This window comes from Accipiter gentilis, chromosome 5 (genome assembly GCF_929443795.1).
Source record: "Accipiter gentilis chromosome 5, bAccGen1.1, whole genome shotgun sequence".
Taxonomy (NCBI): Eukaryota; Metazoa; Chordata; class Aves; order Accipitriformes; family Accipitridae; genus Astur; species Astur gentilis.
This window is the reverse complement of record NC_064884.1, coordinates 33,732,762-33,757,764: the sequence shown is the minus strand read 5'-3', so window position 1 is coordinate 33,757,764 and position 25,003 is coordinate 33,732,762. Positions and strand designations below refer to the sequence as shown.

At 39.0% G+C, this 25,003-nt stretch overlaps 1 protein-coding gene across 6 annotated transcripts; it reads right to left on the bottom strand.

The window, feature by feature from the left end:
• Nucleotides 1–821: 821 nt before the first annotated feature.
• LATS1 (large tumor suppressor kinase 1) lies at nt 822–24,557 on the bottom strand. 6 transcript variants are annotated; one of them, XM_049800267.1, is made up of 8 exons: nt 24,334–24,557; nt 19,007–19,507; nt 15,126–15,276; nt 11,733–13,261; nt 6,451–7,033; nt 5,241–5,423; nt 4,892–4,998; nt 822–3,860 (listed from the first exon to the last, which is right to left on the bottom strand). In XM_049800267.1, the coding sequence occupies exons 2-8, from the start codon at nt 19,355–19,357 to the stop codon at nt 3,339–3,341; spliced, it is 3,426 nt and encodes a 1,141-aa protein (XP_049656224.1). In that variant the 5' UTR covers nt 19,358–19,507; nt 24,334–24,557; the 3' UTR covers nt 822–3,338. The 6 variants fall into 6 exon arrangements, with proteins under 6 accessions (XP_049656224.1, XP_049656222.1, XP_049656223.1 ...); XM_049800265.1 differs by having other exon boundaries at nt 19,007–19,515; nt 24,345–24,557; XM_049800266.1 differs by lacking the exon at nt 24,334–24,557 and adding an exon at nt 23,536–23,937 and having other exon boundaries at nt 19,007–19,515.
• Between the last annotated feature and the right edge of the window lie 446 nt (nt 24,558–25,003).

Genomic DNA, 25,003 nt, shown 5'->3' with positions numbered 1-25,003 from the left:
TATTAGCTGAATAATATTAAAAGGAGCCTAAAGAAATCATTTCCACTCACAGCTTTGCAACAGCAGAAGATAGGTCAGTCTCGAAGAGACTTTCTAGCCATATATTCTATAGATTCTATTACAAATTGAGGATAGAAAAGATACAGCAAGAGGGCCTGCCCTAGGATAGAATGCCACTGAATATCAAATAGTATTTACAGTACAGTTATACGATTATAGAACATTTTATAAATACAATTAATATGTATACAAGGGCACACAAAAGAAATTTGTTTTCATGCTTTACAAAGTGAAAGTAACCTGAACTAAAACTTACTGCAGAATTCCACAAGCTGCTGGTTAGGAGCCTCTCTTCTCAACTGCCTGTACAAAGCAATCCCCATCATAAGTCACCAGTGAAACACCCATGTTTTAAGCAGCAGCTATGAAGAATCTCAATAGACTCTGAATCTGTGTATGAAACGTGAAGTTTCAAAACATGGGTAAGGCATACCATGTTGGAGAGTTGTGACAATATTTATGTATTCTCAGAGAACTTGTACTGTAACACACTGCATTTTTGCAAGGAAATACATAATACTGCAGCACATAGGTGGCAAAATTCAAACAAGATATATTACAAACTTCTAACACAAGATAACAGAAAATACCAGAAGCATCTACCAAATTCTAAAGATGTGAGCTCTTCCTATATTTGTTTAAAAATGGTAAAATAATATTTAATATTTCAGTTCTTGCACATGTCCTTAAAAGACTCAATAATTTCCTTTAATAAAAGCAATTAGTTTTGCTTGTATAGAACCATGGTGCCTTTTCAGGACCCCTTTTTTTTTTCTCTCAAAACACGTTGGCTAAAGACAAGTTATAGTGTTAAACAGGAATATACCATAATACAATGCAGGCAGAGGAGAAACATACTCAGATAAAAAGGCAATTTTAACAGTCAATTTAATGAAGAATTGACATTATTTTCTCTGCACGTTTCACAAATGGTAAGGCAGGCTTGATTAAATTACCTTTAACCAGTAATATATTATACTTTACTCCAAGACAAGTAGACCAGTTTTACTGGGTACTTACTATGACGGAGGATAATCTTTAAAGTTTATTTACATGGAAAACAATCTTTTTTACATAATATATAAAATGGAGTAGTTATACACTGCAGCCATTTTATAATATTTAAGCTAAATGAAATGAATCTTAAAAACTATTCTATTTCAACAGCTGTGGAACAAGCAGACAACATTAATTGTTTCATTAAGCTACAAGCCCATTTTCATTATAGAAAGTAACTAACTACCTGCTTGAGAAAATAAAACAATTTTTCGTAACCATTTTCTAACCATGATAAGCACTTCACAGTAGAGGGTAGAACTTCCACAAGTGTTTTCTCCTGTGTCCAAGTCAGTTTAAGAAGTCTCCCCGCTGCCAACCTTCTTTACTGCAGTTCACTCCTTCCTCAGTTATGCCAATATAAGTAATTTTTTGGACCACACTGGGAACAGGATCACTCAAATGAACACACTTACAAGAAAGAAACCTCCAAACACTAAACACCAAGCTGCTTTTTCACTGATCCAGTATTTAGCACAGTCCTACAGACAGTTGCACTGGCACAGAGACACTGAACTGGAGCACAGAAAGGGAATGAATGGCTGGAAGCGCACAAGAATTTCTTAAGCCAGCTTGGTGAGAAAAGTAAACTAGTAACTGGTGTTTGCTGCAAGAACAGCTATGAACACCAATTTCATGACATTTAGATAGTCACAATGCCAGTGCAATGGCATAAATAATAATTTAAGAAAGCAGTAATGCTTACAGGCACATTATTATTACTAGATTATCCACTGGAATTCAATTCCAAGGAGGAGGAAATGTTTTAAAAGACAAGTTGTTCACTAAAAATAGTGCATTTTCTTTACCACTGTATTAGGTTCAGGAGAAAGGAGGAGAGAGATAAAAACCTAATTCTTTCTGCCTCTCACCTGTAACTCCTGGCCTTGTCTCAGGGAAGCTGCTTAGAGGGCTGCCACCCCTCTCTGCTCCCAATAACCTCAACAGGCGCAGTACCCTCCCACCATGAGACCCAAGGGGATGCCTGCTCACCTGCTGCGGGAAATTACGAAAACAGTAATGCAGAAGGCAGCAGACACAGCTGTAAGTTTCTAATTCTGTTCTGAATTGGACTATGAAAGATGGACCACTGAAACTGCACACTGATGGCTCGGACTGGTGCACGTCATTTCTCCTCACTGTCTGTGTAACTAGGAGGAAAACTGTTAAAGCCAAGTGAAACTGGTCTCCACAACAACAGTCTCAAAAGCTGTAATTTATAGTCTTTTCCCATTACTATCTCAAACATATAATAAAGAAACTTCTAAAATTTATTTTTCAAACTAAAAATTCCAACTAAAGCAGAACTGTACACACTTTACAGTTTGGTTGCAGTCAGAAAATTAAACTAGAAGTGTTTTTCCTAAAGCTTCTTTTCTTCTCATAACTATATGAGAACTGATGACAGGAGACAATGAAGTTGTTTCTGAGTGAGCAATCCTGCTTTGGGAGTACCAGTCACATGCTACAGCATTACTATGTCAAATTCAATTACTATTTAATAAAATACTAGTTCTAATGCTTTATCATACTATAGCCAAGACTGACCTTTCTTGTTCCAAAGCTGAGAACTATGCCACTACCACAAGAGCTGGAAAGATTTCACCAGATAGATGGCTCAGTTTTTCCAACACTGTGAATAATTAGGCTAAATACAGCAAGAAGTGAGGGTACAGCAGCGTCCCCGTCCGTCCCGTCCCCCCCAAATGTATCAGAGAGCTTTATTAGTGTAAAGTAAGTTTTATATTTGGTCAATGTAAGGAAAAACTGTCATTAAAAATTCTGAAGCAGAGATTTGTTTTCTAAAATTATTCACTATATGTACAAATAGATACCAGGCATCATCTTAAGAAAAAAAAAAAAGGAAAAAAAAAAGAAAAGAAAACCACTATTTCCTATTTTGAGTACTTAGAGTACAGAGAACCAATAATAAAATTCAAGTGATTTTTTTTTTTCACCTAACATCAAATCTCTTCTAAATTAAACAATTAACAATGCTGAATAAATTAATATTTGAGAACGATTTCCCTCTATTCTGGGGAAACAAAATGTACAGAGAGGGAACAAGAAAACACAATTTCTTTAGTGTTTAAAAAAAAAAAAAACAAACAAAAAACTTTCCTGTATTTACCCTAGCAATCTTCCCTCAATTATCTCAAGAGACTTTTCAAAAACTGCAGCTGCAAAATAAGTTTATTTAGTTTTTAATCTTTATTCCTCTACTAAACATAAACCAGGTCACGATTTTGAACTCCTCTACCTGCCTGTTCATCATCATCATCATCATCATCATCTGACTGCTGTTCTGAGTTTTGGGAGCTACCATACTCATACTCAATGGGCTTTGGATTGTTATATGGGTAGCCATTGTCATCAAAAAACCTTCGGAAGGTGAATTCATAAAAAGCATGTTCAGGATGTTTTCCATTTTTGTACCACCCATTAAGTGTATCATTTCTATTGCCTTCCTTATCATCATCACTCCACAATTTATCTGGATCAACTGGATCGAAGTTTGATGTGTCTGTAGGATGAGCAATTTTGGGAATGTAGAAAGCAGACTGCCGCCGTAGATCGCTTGAAAAATCAATTGTTTTAAAAAATGGATGAGCTTTTATTTCATCTGCACCATTTTTGCCTAAACGATCTTCTGGCCCTCGGCAGAGTTTTATAATAAGGTCAGAGGCCTCTGGAGTCAGTTTAGCTTGAGGTGGAATATGAAGTGCAGTTTGCCAGTTGATAACCTTTAAAGCAAGAAGAGGTGTTATTCTATTTACAATTTCATAAAAAGGAAAAAACACAGTGACAATTAAAACAACAAAACAAAACAAAACCAACAGCCAGCCACAATGCAATCATTCAACACCTCTAAGTGTTTTCACACTAGAGAGAACAAACACAAGGAATATTTTGCTCTTTCAGAAACACAAGGAATATTTTATCAGGAAATCTGGCAAAATCCAGATAAAGTTTAGTTTAAATTTGGAACGCGAATAGTCTGGCACAGAATACCCCTGCTATAAACCAACAAAGATACCATAAAATCCAGCACCTGGAACCTGAGATTAAGCACATGGCTTACAATCTTAAAAAGAAGGTGAGGCTATTGAATTTTGATTTATTTGATCCACTGGAAAGATTACCAGACTTAAAGTTTTTTAAAAAAATTAATACTGCACTACATTTAAGCCAACTAATATCTTGCAAGCTGAATGCAGTTTTGCAAAAATGGCACCTGCAGAAGACTGCCCTCATGGTTTCTCTGAAACAGGTGTAGCTCAGGAAGGAAGCAACCCATGGCTCTGAGCTGCCAGTAACCCTGAGCAGCCACAGTTATCTGCTGCTCCTCCACCTCTGCATGCTGAGCACCTGCAGATACACCACCAAAGGAAATCCTCTGCAGGTGAGCAGGCATGGAAGCCAAGTGGTGGGAAAAGAACACCCAGATGCTGGAAGAGGAGAAGAAGAAAAAGTGGAAATAACAACTGGAACAGGTGCAATAAGTGAAAGGGAACAACTGAGATCTGAAACATGAGTTTTAGCTGGCATGTTTACTGTATGACCAGACAAAAGATATGAATGTGATCCTTGAAGTCCCTTTACAAATTAAGTGTACCACCACAGTAACATAAAGTTTAAAGTGTTGTTAGTTTGTGACATGCTGGGATAGAGCAGCACTCTCAAAAATCACCTTTGATTCCATTACAAATTAGAAAGACCACATAAATTTCAAGCCTGCTTTTTCAGACTGCTAATACTAGACTTTTAAAGTTACCTTCATTTGTGTTTCCAGTGGCGTTTGTGCCAGGAATGGAGGCTGCCCCACTAACATTTCAAAGAGAATTACTCCAACACTCCACCAGTCACACAACTGTGTGTAACCTGAAATGAAGTCAAAACAAGGTAGTCAAAGCCTTAGTATAATTTTAACCTTGTATTGCTAAGATTAAAAAAGGTTCACAAGAGAATTCTATTCAAAACTTAAGATTTCCATATTAATAACTATTTTTGTCAAAATATTACATACTTGGACAGTACGAGAAAGCAGTAGTGTAAGAAATGTGAAGCAAGCTACCTGAGTATCAGTTACTTTGCAGTGAGAGGACAGTACAAAAATGCATTACCTGTTCGTAACAATACTTCTGGCGCAATATAATTGGGTGTGCCAACAAGGGAATGGGCCAGACAGCGCTGATGCTGACGTGCAGCCCTACGTTCAAGTGGCTTCAGCCGATCTCCACACCTGCAGTTTGCTGGGTCACCCCACTCATTGCTGAAATCCATACTGTCTTGACGTGCATGATCACCTATAATTGAGTGAGAAAGATGCCAAAACTGAAGATTATTTTAGCTCTTATCTAGTATGAAATTTTCTTCACCTGTTAACATTTCTTGTAATAAGACAGAATCTGTTTCAACACTCAATTTGAGAGCTAAAACAGTCATCAACATCACGATTTTGACTTTTTGCTTATGACATAAAATACCAACTTTTGAGGACACTGGTTTTTTTTAAGTTAATCTTTGACATTGAGTTTGATCTTTTCTCAGTTTTTCCTTAACATAACTACACTGAGGGTACAGGGTTTATATTGTTCTTGCTCTTATGTAAACAGAAATAACCCCAATATTTAAAGCATCAAAAAATAAACCCAAATTTTAAATCAACTTCTCTCCAGAGACTGTGTAACAGTCTGGCCTAAGATACATGACGTTTTGATAAAAATAAGACAAAAGTAATATAAAAATTGTTTTTTAAGGTATATTTTTATTTTTGAAAATTAAAAATAGATTATTGCAAATTCTGTATTTTACCATTCTCAGAACTGTGAAATTGTATTTGCCCTAACATTTTTTTAGCTGTTGTTTTAAATCAAGTAGGATTTTTAAAAGCCTACTTAATCCTTTCTCAGAAATCAGTAAGTTACAGTAAAAGGAAGTATATGAGATAGTCAGAACTTGAGGCAAGGTTTTCAAGAACAATTACATTTAAAACATCAGTCTTATCTTCAAAACAGAGTTAGGGCTGTTGTCTGTGTAATTGTCTTGCTACCACTCTAACCTTTTGTCTCCAAATTTCAGAAGCCACTAACGGGACAAACTTACAGCAGCATAGCTCATTCCTTCTCCCTTAAGGAATCAATACCCATGCTTACAAACTCACCCTAACTAAACACTGTTCTCTATAATTTGAGTGGTGTGCAGACACTGTTAGATGCATTATTATTCAGAAAGGAAACAGCATGGTCATCTTTCTACTCATTTATTATTTAATTGCTTGCAAAGAATGACACATCAAAAAAAATAACGAAGAAACCCTTTATATTCTCTTACCACTCTGGTAGTATTTTGAATCGTGGGTCCATCGAAAACCTGTACAGAGCCCGAAGTCAGTCAATTTAATATGACCATCGCGGTCTATCAAGATATTATCAGGTTTAATATCTCTGTGGATGAAGCCCATTTTATGAACACTTTCAACTGCGCAGGTCAGTTCTGCTGTGTAGAACCGTGCCAGATTTTCTGGAAAGACACCCATTCTAATAAGGAGACTCATCATATCACCTCCTGGAATATAGTCCATTACAAAGTACAAATTGTCCTTATCTTGGAATGAATAGTACAGGCGAACCACCCATTCATTGTCAGCTTCTGCAAGGATATCCCGCTCAGCTTTAACATGAGCAACTTGATTTCTAAGCAAGACATCTTTTTTCCTCAGAGTTTTTGTTGCATATAAGGCATTAGTATCCACTTTTCTTGCTAGGCAAACTTCTCCAAATGCACCAACTCCCAGGGTTTTAATTTTTACAAACATTGACTTGTCCATTTTAGCTCTTCTTAGCCGAATATAATTAGACTCCTTCTGGCACAACATTTTCCTCATTTGATCTCGGGCTTCTGGTGACAATCCAACCTGTGCAGCAAACAGAATTAAATCTGAAGAGTGAACAGTACTCTTAATTCTTGGTGATCTTCTTGTAATTACAGGGCTTAGGTAAAGCAAACCAAATACTTAGATACAGCATGGAAAATAATACTTAAAGGGTTTTTGTTTTGTTTTGTTTTAATTTACGCATTAGGATTCTATGAAAACATATAGGAGTGATACAAAACAAAACATGTGATCACTTGCAACAGCAAAATACATGAGGTGCCATGCACCAGAAAGTTCTTGAGAAGGAAGTATGTTCTCGAGGACAGAAAGGGCAATTTACAAACTACTGATAAAAACCACTGCAAATAATACTTATCTGAGTAACAGTGTGCATCAACTGCCTCCCTGATTCTCTTTGCAGTGCTACAGGAAGCCAAGACGTGCTTAGCAGCGCTAAGTCGCTGAGGGCTAACTAAGGAGCTGCTGTGGGAAAGGCTTCCACTCTCTAGACTACCTGGAGCAGAAGTCACTAAACTTCCCGAACACGTCAGTGGAATTTCAGTTGCAGGAGGGAGTATGCGACTCTCTCACTCTCATGCTTTCCTGTGTAGCTACACAAACCAGATCCATATGGCACCATTTCCTACTGTCCACCCACACCAAGCACGTGCCTCTGCCACAAACCAAGACCTGATCTTCCCTCTTATCACATAACCCACCTCTTTCTAACAGGACTTCAGTCACACTATCGCTTTCCACTCTACACACAAACTAGTTGAGCAGGGCAGTTTCTTTGAAGTGGCCTACTCCTCCCACAGTATCAGTTCTTGGCTCCCACCTGCGTACATAACCCTATCTTGAATGAACATCCCTGGTGTTCTGGCCAACACTGCTAACATTCTGACAGCTGAAACACAGGCTATATGTAAGTCACCACCTATAGTGTGGAAACCCTTATCTATAAGAACCACACTGAGCATTCTCGGCACATTCCAACATGGGTGCCTCCTAGTCTGTTTTTGCTGGCTTCAATTCCTTTAAAGTGCCATTCAGTTCCAGTGCCATTTTTCTTGGCAAATTTCAGGCCCTGGAATCAAAATATCCCTTCTTTTTGGTTTTAACGTGAGCAGAATCTTTCTTCCATTTTTTATATTCTCTTCTTTGTGACACTACCCTCACACAGCTTGATGTTAATTCCTTCTTTTGTTTTCTGTCAGCATTTTCAAAATCTTACATGCTCCTTTTTTCATAGCATCTCAATTATTTTATCTGTCTACTGGGCTTGAGATCACCATCCTACAGCAAAGATTTCCAAGTTCAATCTATAGTATATTGCCTTATTTTTTCCTGGACATTCTGATCATAAAATAAAATTGAACATGGCCAAACTGAATCCCTGCAAACATCACAATTGTTACCGAAGCACTATTCTAAAGTTTTCAATTTCTTACTGTCACATCTTATTGATTCTTGATACCAAATCTTCCTGCTTCCATCTCGTTAATGCTTCAAACACTTAAGATACTGTCTGCATAACAGTACTCGGGACCATCATCAGGATTAGGTAACCACTAGTCTAGGCCTGTATAAACTGCGTGTTAATAGATGACTTCTACTTTGTGTAAGTTACAACATAACTTGAAACAAAATATAATAGATGTGACTGAGGAAAAAGGTGAGATAAAAGATCAATTAAATATCATTCAGTATCTTAAAAATGCTTTCAGGATACTGTATGTCACCTATTAAAGAAAATTGTTAGAAAAATTTCTTACAGGCATCATAACAAAAATGGATCCAAAGGAGATGCAATTAGGAAAATGCATACAAAAATGCATGTCTACCCAAACAAACTTCACAAGCAATATCAATTCAGTAAGATATAAATGGGGAAGGCTGTTTCAAATTCGAGACAAAAATTTTTGTAGACATCAGACAGGCAGTAGTTAGGATTGGGTAGCAGTAGTTTCAAGACTGGATGTGGGAAATAGACAATTTCTTGATTCAGAGAAGTGAGTTGAACCTTTCTCAACACATTACTGCAGGAATACCTGTGCACTGACTTCCAGGACAGAAACAACTCAAGTTTTCTGTGAATGAACATGCTTAAGGCACACTTCCAATACAGAAAGAGGGATTTTTCAAGACTTACAAATGTCAAGAAGACATATGAAGGTGCAGCCCTGTTGAAGTTCAGACAACAGGGGTATGTGGGTGTGTGTGTCACCTTCGAGTCCCATCTGAACCATGAGGTCTGCTTCAGTACAGCCCCACTTGCACACAAACTGAACCCCACTGATCAGTTAGAAAACTGGCAAAGAATATAATATAGATGGCAACAAAACCCTAGAAGGAGTGATACCCAACACAGTAATTAATCATTGCAAGACATACAAATAGAGTCTCCAAAAACATTGTAGCTTTACCTTCTAGCACCTGCTCTCTAGCTGTTGCATCCTAACAGTTTTGTCGTAAAAAAAAGAGCCCAAATACCACAATTTGTCATTTCTTCCCCCAACCCATCTTCACTTTTTCCTACGCCATCCACTAAATCAAATGTTAATCACAAACTGATAGCTCTCTGCATTGCTGTATTTTCCCTAAAACTCTCCTCAGCTACAGCATTTACCAAAAATTAACCAACTTTGTCAGTTGCACAAATGTTCATGCACATACACCTCTAATTACTTCTAGTCAACGCCAGACACAAGAGCTTCCTGAATTGTGCTACAATATCACACAACTTGCTCTCATTTTGATCCCTTCTCATCTTGCTGTGCCTTAAATCATGACTTAAGTTTCTCTTTGTGGCAAAGACATCTAGCATAATTCTTGGCCAAATTCAGACATCCAAATTAAATATTTTTGAGGCAGCTCCACTCTATTCCCTAGGAAACCTGATAGCATAGAAATATGTCACTGATGCTAGAAATACTGCATCCTATGAATGTAGGTATTTCTGTAGGGATGCATTCTGTTGGGTTTTTTTCTTTCAAAATTCCTACCAAATGGGAGAAAAGAAGGGATTCAATACTTGTTTAATCCTCTTAAACTTCCTGAAAATAAGTAATGAGCTAGTTTCCCTTTCTCCTTCTCATGAAGACCCAAAATATACTTCACTGTTGTGGGATTCCTCTCCTATACCCTGATGAAAAAGGAGAGGTCTGCTGCAGCATAATACCCCATTTTCTACCCTTCAGTCTGTAATTAAACATCCCAGCTTTAAATCTAATATAAATATTATAAATTGTATTTCATATAAGAAAAGACATTTGCTAGGGTGCTTCAAATGCACAAGAAAAATATCAAGAAAAGCTATATCAGTGCTTTCACATACTTATGCTTGCGATACTATGGAACACAACACAGTAAGAAGGGAAAGTGAAGTTTGCAAATCAACATTAATTATAATCTTACATTTAAGTACTTAAAAATAGTCAAAACAAATTCATGCTTAATTTTGATGCAGGATTGCATGCAAAGCCCTCTAAAAAGGGATCATGCTATTCTTAATAAATACTGTTGCTCCAGAATCTTACTTGTCTACACAGGGATGGAGGCTACAGAGTTCAGGAAAGCTTCCCACACCTTAACAGTTTAAATCAGCTGTTAGTGGAAGTGAAAAGGAAAGAGAGAAGACTAAGAATAAAGATCTAGAAAGAGTTCCAGGAAGAAATCTTGCTAATGTTTACATATTTGTGATTAAGCAAACACTTATAAAGCACTACAGCTTACAGTAAGAATTTTCAAAGAGTAAGAAAACATGGATTTAAAAAACAGCACTTCAAGTGGCATAAGCCAAATACATTCTTTCATAGAATAAACTAAAAGGTACATCATACTTATGTCAAATTTTCAACTACAATGGTTAAGAAAAACATATAAATAATACATCTTGAATTTCCATTTCTGCAAATCTTCATTTCACTACTTCTCACTATTTTCTCTTTTGAAATGACATATGTATAAATCAATTCCAGTTTTTACCCTTTTGATTTGGTTTAGCATAACAATGAAATCCCAGAAATAGACCACTGACTTCACGTAGGCACAAAGAAGTTGATTTTACATGGTTTTGTTGATTTTTTTTTTTTTTTTTATTATCCCCATTCAATTACCCCTTGTTTAAACACATACCCTTACAGCCTGGATTATAAAATACTTAAGCAAAAGGTACCATGTCTCTTTCATTCTAAAAATCTAACTTTTAAATATTGATTTTTTTTTTCATTTGAACTTAAAAAACCCTATCATTGTTTAGGTGACTATATAAACGTGCTAACCAGCCTACCACTTGTCCCTGCTTTGCTTGTACCTGCAGTGTTTATTTTTTAAAAATAAAAATATTAAACAAACAAATCATTAGAATATTGCACATAACTCACTCAAAGTTCAGGATTAAATAGAACCCATAACAAAAAGCTATGAGCCATGTAGTTAAATCTCAGTTCATGCAACAATGATTTCGCTTTTGCTGCCTCATCATACATAAGCCAGATGAACTACATTTAGACATGCAAAAATCTTACTTAAAAAAACTAATTTCTAAGACGACAATGAATTACTTTAAAAAGCAATGAAGAACTTGCCACATCTCAAACAAAAACTAAAAATAGACTTCAATACCACAATGTTCTATTTATCTGTACTATTTAAACATTCTACAATTAGGACATACTTCTTAAAATGAATATGGGAACAGTTCTAGTCATAGATTTAGAAAGAAGAAAGAGTTTACCCGCATCATTTCATTCTCTAGTTGTTTTTTCCGATGCAAACGCTGCTGATGTGACTTGAGTATATTCTCCACATGCTGCTCCATGAAGAATTTAAAGGCTTGAGGGGAATAGCTTTGAATGCGAGACTCTCTTCTTTCCTCATCTTTCTTGTTTTTTCTAACAGGAACAGGTGATGTTGTAATTTGTTTCTTTTCTTTATCTGTTGAATCAACACATTCATAATTCTTTTCATTCTCATCCTCCTTGGATAAAATAGGTGGTTCCTCCTTGTTGAGCTTGGGTCCTGTCTCATACAGATTGACAGAAGGATTCTGGTGTAACAAGTGTTTTGGATAAGGTGGTGGGGGACCCTGGTAATTTGGAGCCTCTGCAACTGGAGACATAACTGCCATATTTGTAGAGGGACTCTCAGCGAAGGGAATGGTCTGAACAGTTTGCACTGGTTGTGGCATCCAGGAAGGGTGAGTGGGCGCCAAGGCAGTCTGTAGCTCTGGTTTTAACACACGCATGCTTTTTACTGGTTGCTGAATGGGAGCTGGCGTTATAGCTGTTACTGTTGTAGCCGAAGGCTGAGAGCTGCTCGAGTGACTCTGCCTATTTCCATGATGGCTGTTGAAAGAATTTGACCGTACAGGAACATTGGGTTGCCATGTAGGCATGTCATGCCCATTGCCAGGTGATGACTGTGGTTGCACAGGGGAAGGCTGTGACCAGGACGCAGGTATTCCAGCTACATTTGTATTATAAAGTTCCATGTTGTGACTGTTTCTATTTGGCACCATCATTGCCTGAGGAAGATTCCCATTGGTGTATGCTGAAGGAGGAGCAGATCCTCCTGCCTGCATCTGTAGTGCTGTGGGGCTTTGCCTGTTAGTTGGATTCATGGGGTATGGGGGCGGCTGGCGACTCACTGAGTTCCCAGACACCACATTCTGGTGAACGATGAATTCTGCCTGACAATTGCCGTTTTGCATTCCAGCTCTTCCTGAGGGAAAACTAAATTTGCTGTTGGCAGAACTCTGCATGATTATTGGTTGCCTGCCAATGGGGACAGCACTCATGCCTCTCTGAACCTGCGTGGAAGAATTTATCGGTGGAGGATTCATAGGCGGAGGTGGATAACCATCCTGCCATGCTCCTGGCGGCACTGGAGAAATACGAGAGATCACATATTCCATGTTTCCAGAGTAACGCTTTGTTTGAGAGTTCGGTTCCCAGGAAGGAGGTGGAGGAGTAGTTCCCCTTGGAGGGGGTGTCTGTCCTCGAGGTGGTGGAGGAGGAGGAGTGACACTCCTTATCTGTGGTAGAGGCGGAGGATTCACTCTTTGTCCATTGCCAGGATGAGCCTGAGCAAATGCTGCAATGCCAGATCCCGATAATGGCCTTCCTACATCAGGCTGAGCGCTGGGACTTTCTGAGCGATAAACTACACCATCTCCCAGGGAAGGGCCATGCCTCTGAGGAACCAAGGACTCCTTAGAACCCTTCCAGCTCTGCTTGCGGTTAACTGATTGCTGTACAGTCCCTGCTTTTACAAGAAGAAACCACAGTATTTATATTATTAGATATTATTTCTATTTACTGCTTTGAATATTTTATTCTTCTGCATTAACAACTCCAGAAATAGGATGGGGATTCTCCAACATAGCATCATACACTGTACTTCACATGAAAAATATATCTCTATCTAGTAACACACAGCACGCTATGGTAATATGCTCAGTACACAGTGTAAGAGCAAAAAATGCAATGAAATTCTAGTATCAGAGTTTTTAGAAATCACTTTTCTGAAGCTGCATTTTGCTTCAATTACAAATGCACTCAATTTTTAATTGAAAAAAATGGTAATATGCAAAATTATTAGGCATACTATGTATTTTTAATCATGCACACAAGCAACTCTCAGACGAGATGTTCAGTGCAAAAGCAAAAAAAGCAATTGCACAGAAAAATAGCATTAGTCATGTTGCTATTCCTTCCAGTTCAACACTTAAAATAAATGAAGTGTTCTTAAACTAAAATTTACCTGAATGCTGTAAAATCAAACAGTCCACTTACACCCTTGTATGCATACAGTTCATCCAAAATTATTATATTCCTTGCATGTGAAATTTGATTAAGTATTTTCATTTTAAAAGTTATGTCTTTATGGATAAAAGTGTTGTATAGAGGCAAGAACTAAAACTGTATGAAAGTAAAACTTACATAGCCAAACTCTACAATATATTTACAGATGTTATTTTGCATCATATAAACAAACATATACAAGGAACTGCTAGTGCATGCAGTCTTATTGTGCTTTTTACAATGTTATTACTGCGATACTTGTAAACACATACAGTACTGTAACTGCTGAAAGTCACTGTATCTTCCATCAAAGAACATGTTAATTACTATATCTTTGCACGTAACAATGAAAGTCACAGCTAAATGATGGCATCTAGCTAGCAGCTTCATACAAGCACTGACTAACCCTGCTTCACAGACTAAATGAAAATAAGGCTGTACTTTGCCACTCTTGACTACTAATTTTTCCTCATACCTATATGGTTGATTTAAAAATGTAACATTACAGGGCCAGCAGCTCAGCACCCAACTTCAGTCAAACAGAAGTTCAGCATTTCTGCTGCATTTGAAAGTTACCATTTGTTTAGGTGTATGCTACTAAAACCTGGTAAAAAAAACCAAAACCATCAAGATATATTAAAAATGTGCTTGCATAAGTTAAGAGAGCAATAATAGCAAGTAGCAAAATTCTGACTCTGTTGCTACTAAAGCTATAGTCTGTCCCCTAATTTCTATAAAAACATGAAGTCTGCCTTAAAAAACAGACAAACAAAATCTGGAATCAAGCTGAGAGGGGGATCTTGAAACAGGACATCCTAAAATACAAATTGTGTAGCCATGTGATATATAAATATATATAGCCACACACAAATAATATATATATATACACAGAAGCACCCACATGTAGTGCCACTATGTGGGAGAGTATGTGAAAAGAGAGACAAAAATTTAGAAAAAGAATTCGGTGCTCACCACTGACTTCTAAATGGCATCTGACACTGAGAACAAAATATAGGCATCGCACCAACAAGGGACAAAAATTACTAAAATGAGATGTGAATGCCATTCCTTGTATAAAATACTTACATACAATATTAAGACCACGCAGTTATAAAACGAAACATTTAGGAAATTCATGTCAAATACACATATCTTTCAGAGGAATTACACTATATACTTTACATGCCATTTTTAAAAGCAAAAAACTATATCTCAACATCTCCTCTGTTCCACTGTGAGCACATGAAGGAGGAATTTGCTGTTTTGTATTTTTCACCTATAAGAATACACTCAGTGAGTTATTGAGTTACCATGGACACACCTACCTGGTGGTTTCATACCTGCATTTACAGGTCTTGCTGCTGCTGCAACCATCTGTTCCCGACGAGGATCCTGGTAGCTCATTTTACTTATAAATTCAATGGCAGCTTCTATACTACGGTTGTTAGTTTGTCTAAGAGCTTGTATAACCATATCCTAAAGAGAAAATTACATACAAAAAATAAATTACAAGAAAATGGCAAAAATACTAAAGAATCACTGTTATTTAGTCAAACATCCTTCAGTAATTTTACCAAAGTACATAACTGATTTCTCTCAATTGATTTAAAACTAATTTTAAAATGTTTTCTCCACAGCAGATCCTCCAAAACACTCATACAGTCTGGATCTTCAGGAAAAGAAGTTAACTTGTTGAAGCACTGTAGTCTGATGTAAATCATGCCACTTTGCTATTTGTACAAACAGTTTGCTTATACGCGCAAACAGTTTGCTTATACGCACTGATAAACGCTACCCAGGTAACAGCTAATTACATGATGACCAGAGGTCCCTTCCAACAACCTAAGTTATTCTATGAAAGGTACTCTAATGTGAAATTCAGAACTTTGGTTTTTGCTAATTTTCCTTCAACTCAGCATGACTTTTTGTCAACAAATATCCATTAGTTTCTCCCTAAGAATTCTTCCTGATGAAGACATTACTGGCAGAAATTCTGTTATTTTTGTGGTAGATTTAGGCTCTGTGTTCTTAGAGATCCAAGCACAAGTTTTGATCTGATGGCTGATCCCAGCTCTGTCAATGGAAAATTTATTATGGACCAGTGGTTTTTCCAGTGACTTGAATGAGATCAAGGTCAAGCAACAGAAGCAGCATTTCAGATAGTTAAAAGTCAGGCACTGCTCTCCCACTTACATTACACGGGATTTGTGCAGCTGACTCAACAAGTCTGAAACAAATCCACAGCGTAACTCCCTGTAATTAAGCACACTGTCTTCAATGATTTGTTATGGCCATACTTTGTCATATCAAAGCAATCATTTCCATTCACATTATGTTTGAACAGGTTACCCACATACGACAGCATTCACCTCCTACTAAAATCAACGGGAAATGAAAGAGGGCTCAGAAGGGAAGTAGTCAGCATCAATTTCAAATTCAAACCCACATGTATACTTTCACCCTGTCTGTTCACATTTTTAACGCTACAAACATACAAAATTACATACAGCCTTCAGAAACAATAATTAAATTTGGTGAAAAGAACCTTAAAAAAGGATTTTAAAATTAAAAAAATATATATACGGTTGTCACAGTGTTTACAGACCAGCTGACATTGTTGGAAAAAGCAGATACAACTTTTGATCTCATAGCTCCTTCACGAGACAGTTATGTCTGCAACACTTCTATTATAGGCAAGACTGATCTGTTGCAAACTACATTTTCAGCACCAGTATGCTATTTGACCATCGTGCAGAGAGTTAAGTTGTCCAGAGTATTTAACTGCCAATTTGAATATACTTTTATAGGACCCATCACTCATTTCTACCTATCAACTTAAATTTTCTTCTTAATCAGTTTTAAAACCAAATTTACTGTATTTTTAGCCAAGTAATTCTACTATATATAAACCTGAACCTACAAGTTAACATCATCAAGCCATAAAGACACAGAGAATCTCAAGGTACAGAACCAGTAACATTTTAAGAGCTGAAATTTAGTTCCCTTTCCACTAACCAGAGGACCTGAGTAAGAGCCAAAGGATCTCTCTCCCTCCTCTAGCTGAAAAACAAAAACCTTGGTCACCTTATGTGACCTAAAGTATTCTATGTCTTGAAGAATATCACCTTACACAGAACGTATGAGGACTGCACTTGAATCCTAATAAGAGAGATTTCCTGTAAGCTGTTTAGGGTGGGTTTTGTTTGCTTGTTTGTTTTTATTGTGTTTTTTTTTAAGACAAACACGACAACTGTGTTCTCCCATAATTACTATACATATATATTACTATCTATATACACACTATAGAGAGATATTTACCTATCTGATACTGATAGATATCTATCTCCTCAGCTTTAACCCTGAATACTACCTATTGCTTGAGGGGTGGGGGGAATAAGCAGAAAGTTTGTGACATTCAATATATTTAAAAAAAAAATAAAAAAAAATCAGCCACTTACAGCTGGCCAACACACCCCAGCTATGATCCAGTCCATGAAACAATCCCAGCTCAAAATATATTCTCATTTCACTCCTACTTGCTGTCTCCAATACCCCCCACCATGAAAAATGCTTTCCTATTTCAGCTCTATCTGTTCCTCATGGTGTTCCCAGGCCAATGCCATATGGACTATCGTGGCAACACAACTGTGGGTTAACATATGGCAGAAACAGCTTACGCTGGCACTGTGCCTGAAAAAAGTTCCACATAACCACAAGTGTCCTGGGAATTCTCAGCTGTATCCAAGAACAAAGGGTAGGAGCAAAAGGCAGGAGAAAAAGGCTTCAAGATACAAAGGATCCAACAAAAATACCAACTTAAGGTACCCTTCTAGTTTATTATCCAGCCACATACCATTCTTCAGTTCACAAAAATGACTGCAAGTTCAATCTGTAAAAAATGGATCTGAAAACTGATCTACTTTTTAAAAAAAAAAATAAAACAAAAAACCAACCTCAGCAACAAACCACAGAGCAGGAGCAAATTATTACAAAATTATTTATTATTATAAAATCCTTCCATTCTTACTGAAAGCAGAGTCTGGACTGTGTATCTGAGGAAGTGAATGGAACATGAAAAACCACTATCAGCACCTGACCCTGGGACATTTTTGAGGAAAAGTCAGCTGATAGTTCTAGAGAAGCTCACTCTTGGTAGAGGTAGATCTCTCCATAAATACCGATGCATCACAGCCAGAACTCGCGAGCTGGTCACTACTACAAGCAGTGTACTCCTGTAAAGGCAATCCCTGTTATGGTACTGTATCTTTTTCCTTTGGAAAGATAAGTGGTTTACTAGCAATTTTTTTTAACCTGCTTTTGTAGTCAGGTTTACAGAGAAAGCATGAAAACAGGTGAAATTTACTTTGATGTGCAAATCCCAGTAAAAACACAGAAGCTGCAAGTGTGTTAATTTTTTATTCCTGGAAACCAATTTTCAGACTCCTTTCACTTATTAAAATGGATGAATGGAAATAAGTTTAGTCAAAAATTTGAAAAATAAATAAATTGAACAATTATTTAGTTCCCTATTCTTACAATGAAAATAACAGCAGAATAATTACTCATGCACAAGATTTTCAAGAGACTTGACATTTTTTACATTTTTTTCTTGAGAGTATACTGCAGAGAAGACATTTTGCAACTGGTTTTGTCATGTACCTTGTTATTTTATATGTACTTGACAAAGTACATAAAGTAAGGATAGCCAAATTTCTTTATCCACAAAGTTTGAGTTTCTATAAGCCACAGATGTAAAAAACTCATTAAAATTAATTCCTGAAATATTTGGTACTGCCTTTCAATTTAGAATGGCCATATTTTATCCACATATTTTAACTGAGCACAATTCAAAATTCCATCAAGTACCAGAGGCAAAATCCATGTTCTAGAGTCCAGTTCTCTCTGCCTAAAATGATATAAAAAAATTAAAACAACCTACCCCTACCACATAAGAACAAACTGTACAAGATGCTTAAAAAAAGAAAAAAAAACCCAAAGCCAAGCCTCTCTAAATCCTTCTATTCCTGTTCTTCATCCCCCATTATTACCAGTTTCACTACATACTAATTAGAAACCTACCAGGTTTTAAAGAAGCTATTTTGCTTATCATATGTTGTTCAAACATTCCATAATCAACACCCCCTCCGACATGTACTAATACTTTATAGTTAGCAGAACATCAAATCTTGAAAATAAAATATTTCACCTCATCAAAGCCAGCAGCTTGTAAGTCTTGCAGCATTTGTCGATTAACTTCTGATGTTCCTTTGACAGCCGAGGTTGTTTCGTTTGCAAAAGGCAGAAGTGAGTTTCTTATCTCCTGCAAAACTTTATGATATGTTACAAATTTGGGGGGATTTCGGCCTTGTCTAGGATCTTCAGATAACATTTTGCCCATGCTGTGATCAGCTTTAGCAGCATCTGAGGGTTTAGGTAAATTCCTGAGGCTCTCTCGTATTTCCTGTAGCATCTGCTGGCTGCTGCCAGTATAGTTACTGGCAGGAAAAGTCTTAGGCCTCATCTGTCTATAACCTTCTGGCTTCTCACTTCTCTTCATGAAAACATGTATATATGCAACCTCCACCAAGGACTCGCAGACACCGCAATTCAAGGAAGACTCACTGGTAGTTTCAGAACTTGTGAAAGCAGTGGCTCTTCACTGTGAAACCACGGGTCCTGTAGTGCTGGAGTTTGTCACAAGCCAAAACTCCTATCCTGTTAACAAAACAAACAAAAAAATCCCCTTATAGGTACAGCAGTGACAAAGTTCACAACATAGCACTGGTGGCAGTGAAATGGTCACATGCAGCACTGCCTTCACAGTTATTAAAAGCATGCTAAGCAACTTCTTCAGGCAGTCTTTACTCAACCTAAATTACAAACTGTGTTGGGCTTCTAACAGTCCATTCACTAAAAAAATGTTTTAGGTGCCTCGAGTCTGAACAGTCCTGAATTGCAAAGGATATGGACAGACTAAAGAGGAACTCAGTATGGTGGACAAAGGTTTGAAGAGCAGATATGAACTGCTGTGTGTGCTACCCCACTACTGCTTCCTTTGCCTTCCCTCTCTGCTGGGTGCTGTCTCCATTCATCATCACTCACGTTCTCTCCATCAACGCTTTTATAGCTGAAGGTGCCAACTCCACTACCCAGTTAACTAGGATATGGACCAAATACCCTAGCTGTTCAACAATTCTGACATCAGGCCCCACAAAGGGATGGAAGTGAGAAGTACAAAGTACACCAGTGAAAGTATACAATTACCATGATTGTATCCATTCTTCAGCAGTCACACATGTAAAAGGTAAACACTTGCCTAGCTCATCGCACATAGCTTTATGATTTCTTGTACCATCTCCCATTTAAACCTGTTTGAGTTCGGTTTTCTAAGGCTGTCACAGTCTCTTAGCTTGATTCTCCTTGAATCCTCCAGTCTTTGTCAATAGTTACTTTTAAAATTTATTTTACATAAGGGAAGATGAGAGCGGGAGGGGGGGGGGGGGAACAACAACATTTAATCAAACGTTTTTACTGTAAAACCATTTAACAACTCAAGCATCAAATTCACTGAGAGCATAGCTGTGACATTTGGTAAGGGAAACAGAACTTTCTGCCAAAAACAAATAAAAAACGTTTGCATTTTGAAGGCGCTGACTCATCAGGGAAAGAACCCTGTGTCTGCAGGGAACTCAAATCTCTGCGTTCAAGCTGTGCACTAGTTAGTACTGTAACACTCTAACTAGTGGCAAAGGATAGAGCAACTAAGGTGAAGACTGAAGAAGTTACAGAGCATTTGCCTCTTTAGAATACCGTGAAATAAAACTTTTGCAGTCTCTACTGCTCCACAGAGGAAAACCAGTTACTAAGATAGCACAAGATACAAAAATTACATATTTTAGCACTTTTCTTCACAGGCAGCCAGAAGAACGGTAAAGCTCAACTCACACTGTTCCTTTACTATAATGCAATGTCTAACAGTAGCAATACCAAAACATTCTTATTTTCCTGTTTCTGTTTCTCAAAGTGATAAAAAATTGATTCCTAGTTTTCTGAAGGATTATTTTTGAGGATTCAGATGTCTGCAAGCATCTTTTATCTCTTAAACAAGTAGTGTTTAGATAAGTTTCTCACATTAGCCATGAATTAAACAGGTGTCTAAGTTCTACATAGTCTACATAAAAGCCACTCTTCCTTTATCCACGTTTCACTTCTCCAGTATTTGCACTGACATAAACCAATTAATGATTCAGTGATCAAAGAAGAATATGACAAGGAGTTAATAGGAAAAAGAACCCTCTAATATACATGCAAATTATATGTATTAAATACACATGCTGCCCATATATAAATAAAACCCAAAAGCTTGAAGTAATACATAAATAAGGACTGTGAAAAGAAACACAAGGGACACCCACTTAATCCCATTCTCCTTGGAGAACCACTTAAGAAATAATATAAATTCTCTAATGGAACTATCTAAATCTTAGGTGCTATAACTTCACCCACAAGCTTTCTTTGCCCTGTGACAGGTTTAAAACCTTAAATCAATGTAATTTGGTAGTTATATTGAAGTTTTTTCCTGCAGTCTGGTAGCATACAATTCTTCAGTGCTCACTGAATAAGGAAAAGATCATCAGACATATAAGTGAATTGTAATAATAAACAGTGAAGTTTTGCTCAAAGTATTAAGAAATCTAGATTCAGCAGAAAGTACAGCATGAGAGCAATTAAAATGCAATTTAATTTTGGCCACTTTCAAAATAATTTTCAAAACATGCCATATTTAAGACCACATTGAAAATACTTTGTCAAAAACACTTTCCAAGGAAAATGGAGTAACTACATTTAGACCATTTTACTAGTTTTGCTATGGATGTTCCTTTTCTTTCCAAGAGACCTGCTGCAAAAAAACACGTTGGATACCCAAGTGCGAGGACGTATACTAATAACACTTGAAAGAGTCACCACCTCCAGGAAAGTCAAACCTCTAGCATAAACTCATCCCAAAACATAGGGCAACAAGGCTAAGTATCTTAGAGGTTTAGTAATCTAGATTACTTGTTCAAGTTCAGTCAAAATTAGGAGTAATGACTAGCTCATCATTGGCAGGGTAATCTAGATAAAACAGTTGGTATTGATCTTGTGTCACACATATATCAATGAGAGAAGAAAAAAGTGTCCATACACGAGTTATTATTCCTTTTATTAAGTTCCAAGGGCCTGGAATTCAGGAGAAAACAGTTGTTTTGCACCTATGTATTCTACCATAATTTCATCTGGTATTTCAATATTCACTTTATGGTTACATGGTGGGTAGCTGAGATAAACAAATATAACACCCCTAAGAGAAATCGAGGTTAAATTAACAGGACACTTAAATCATGAATCAGGAGACCTAGAGTTTACCACCTAGGGGGAAAAAAAATCAGCTTGTGCTCCGATTTCTTTAGGTGCAAAACTGAGAGAATTGTATTTCTTTCTAAAGTGCTTTGAGAACTTTAAGACAGCATCCCTTGTAAATGTTTGATAGCTATTATTTTGCTGGCAACTGCAGCATAACAGGATATGCACTAAGCAGTCTTGGAAACTAAAGCTGCACTTTCACATAAATTTTTAGCAGAAGCAGAGCTTTACCAGCGTAAACCAGCCAGTCCGCTTATCCCCCACCACTTAGTAGCACCAGCATAATTATTTGTAAGGCCACAGAGAGCCCATCAAGCTAAGGAACTTACTCAGATAAACAGTAACATTTTTTTTTTTTTGGTGGGTTGTTTATTCGGCAGCAGTGATGGGTAATGGTAGTTTGATGTGTATGTGAAACTAGTCTTAATTGCTCAGAAACCCAATTAAATTGGTCCTTCAGTTTAATGAAGTACAAGAAAGCAAGTGCTACTACAGTTCATCTTGCTTTACATATGAACCTCAAAATTCAAAGTCACCTCCTCTTACAGACATTTACACACATTTCAAAGCAAGAAAGTTTTGACTGCTCGGTAAGAAACCTATCTCAATTTTGTACTTTTAACTAGCAAACACAAACTGTATACAAGGGAACTGACATCTATTCCCTCTTACATGTAAATGATAGATCTGTTTGTTAATGCAGCTATTTCTGCTGATGAAGTTCTCCACTTCCCTAAAGAACTTAAAAAACTATTTTTTCCTTTCTTTTCAAAATATGGGGAAAAAGTATTTTCCTCTACAGGTCAAACTATAAGTCAAAAAAATACTTGTCTTTTTACAGTATAATCATGAAAGACTAGACTTAAAAATCAGCATCTGAATGAGAACACAGAATGGTTGCATGCAACTGTTGATGACTTCAAAGTTTTTTCTGGGGAAAAAAATACACAGCCCTGTAACAGAACTGTAATGTTTCTTATCTCCGAAAGTTTTAAGCATACTTTTAAACACTCTTATTTCCAATTAGGTATTGAACACCACATATTAATCTAGTTTGGCTCCCTCTCTCATGTACCTGTTCTAAAAACTTATTTTATACACAATCACAACACTTCATTGCTGGGGGTGGGGGGAAACAATCAAGAACTTAGAAGACATAAAATTAAGTTCGTAGGGGCTTGGTTCAAACCAACAAAAGCAAGCTGTTCTTCAGATAACAGGCCGCTGAGCTGTAAAGCAATTTCCCACAGAATTCATTTCCAGTGCTAAAAGTTTCCATAGAACGAGGAGAAAGCTGGACCCTGACATCAGTAAATAAACGCAACTACATACGGTCAGGGAAAACTGAGCTGGAAATGACCAGAGGCTTGCTGAACGTTGGGAACATCGTGCATTTTCTCTGCTTGTTCCCGCTCTTAGGCTCTGCTATCTCCTTTAACAGGATACTGCTCTTACTTACGTAGAGTCACCCTCAGTAGCAGCAGTCGTTATTTCGAGAGCGCCTAAGAGTGATCTGTACGGGTACCGGCCGGACAGCCGCTGAGGACCAAAGCGTAAGCTGCGTTGCCACAGACCGGTACCAAGGTAACTCCGACAGCACAGCAGGACCCAGCGTTTCAAGGACCACCCCGACCGGGGGGGGCAGCGCCGGGATGAGCGCCGGGCACAGCACAGCCCCGAGCAGCCCGACCCTCTCCCAGCGCAGCGGCACGCCCGCGCTTCCGTCGCCCAGCCAGCCCCAGGCCGCGACCCGAGCTCGGTCTGGCGCAGCGCTGGTCTCCCGGCGCCGCCGGTCCTCCCCGCGCGGGCCAGCGGGACGAGCGCCGGGGGCGGCCGGACCCTCGCCCGGCGGCGGCGCAAGGGCCCAACCGGCCCCGCCGCCCCAGCCGAGCAGCCGTTCCCCGGCGGGCGAGAAGCCCCCTTCGGAGGCGCCAATCCCCAGCGGGGGAACCGGAGAAGGCACCGTCTCCCGCGGCCGCGTCCCGCCCGCTCCCGGCGGGGCGAGAAGGGGCCAGGACGCCCCGGTCGGCCGGGCCGGGGAGCGCTCGTCGTCGTCGCCCCCGCGCTGCGGCCGCGCCTCGGCCTCTCGTCCTCAAACCGCAGCTGCCCACCCCCCCGCCACGGCGGCACAGCGGACCTACCGGCGGCGAGAAGGCGGTGGCGGCGGCAGCGCCCCGAGCCCGGGCGTGGGCGCACGGAGTTCGGCCCCGCCCGCGCGGCAGCGACGACGACGAGGACCGCCGCGGCCCTCCGCGATGCTGGCAGCGGCTCCTCGGTCCCTCCGCCAGCTTCCGCCGCCGCCACCACGGGCCTCTCAGTTCGGCGCCGCCATTTTGTCGGTGTCTCCGCCGCGGAGGGTTTCCCGGATATGGGCAGCTCCCGGCCTGCCTTGCGCGCCGGGCGCTCCCCTCTCCCCCCCCCCCCCCCCGCAGCCCCGACCCGGATGGAGCGCGGCGGCCGCCGCCCTCCCCCGCCCCGGGAGGGAGCTCGGACGGGCCCCAACATCCCCCCCCCCCCCGCGTTGGGTAGCGGGGTATTTGGCTGAGCAAGTCTGCTCGGGCAGCGGGGGGAACCACAAAAAAAAAAAAACCCAGACAGCCCCCCGCCGCGGCCGGGTTTCAGGCACCGGTACCGAGCTCGAGGGATAAATACCGATTTTGCCGAGCCTCCGTGATCCAAGTAATGCCTGAACGAAAGGCGCGCTAGCGACCTACGTGTGCAAGCCGCCGGGAAGGAAAACGCGTCAATTTATCGCTCAGTAACGCCCTTCGACCCTTTCTTTTCAGGCAGAGTGTTGCAT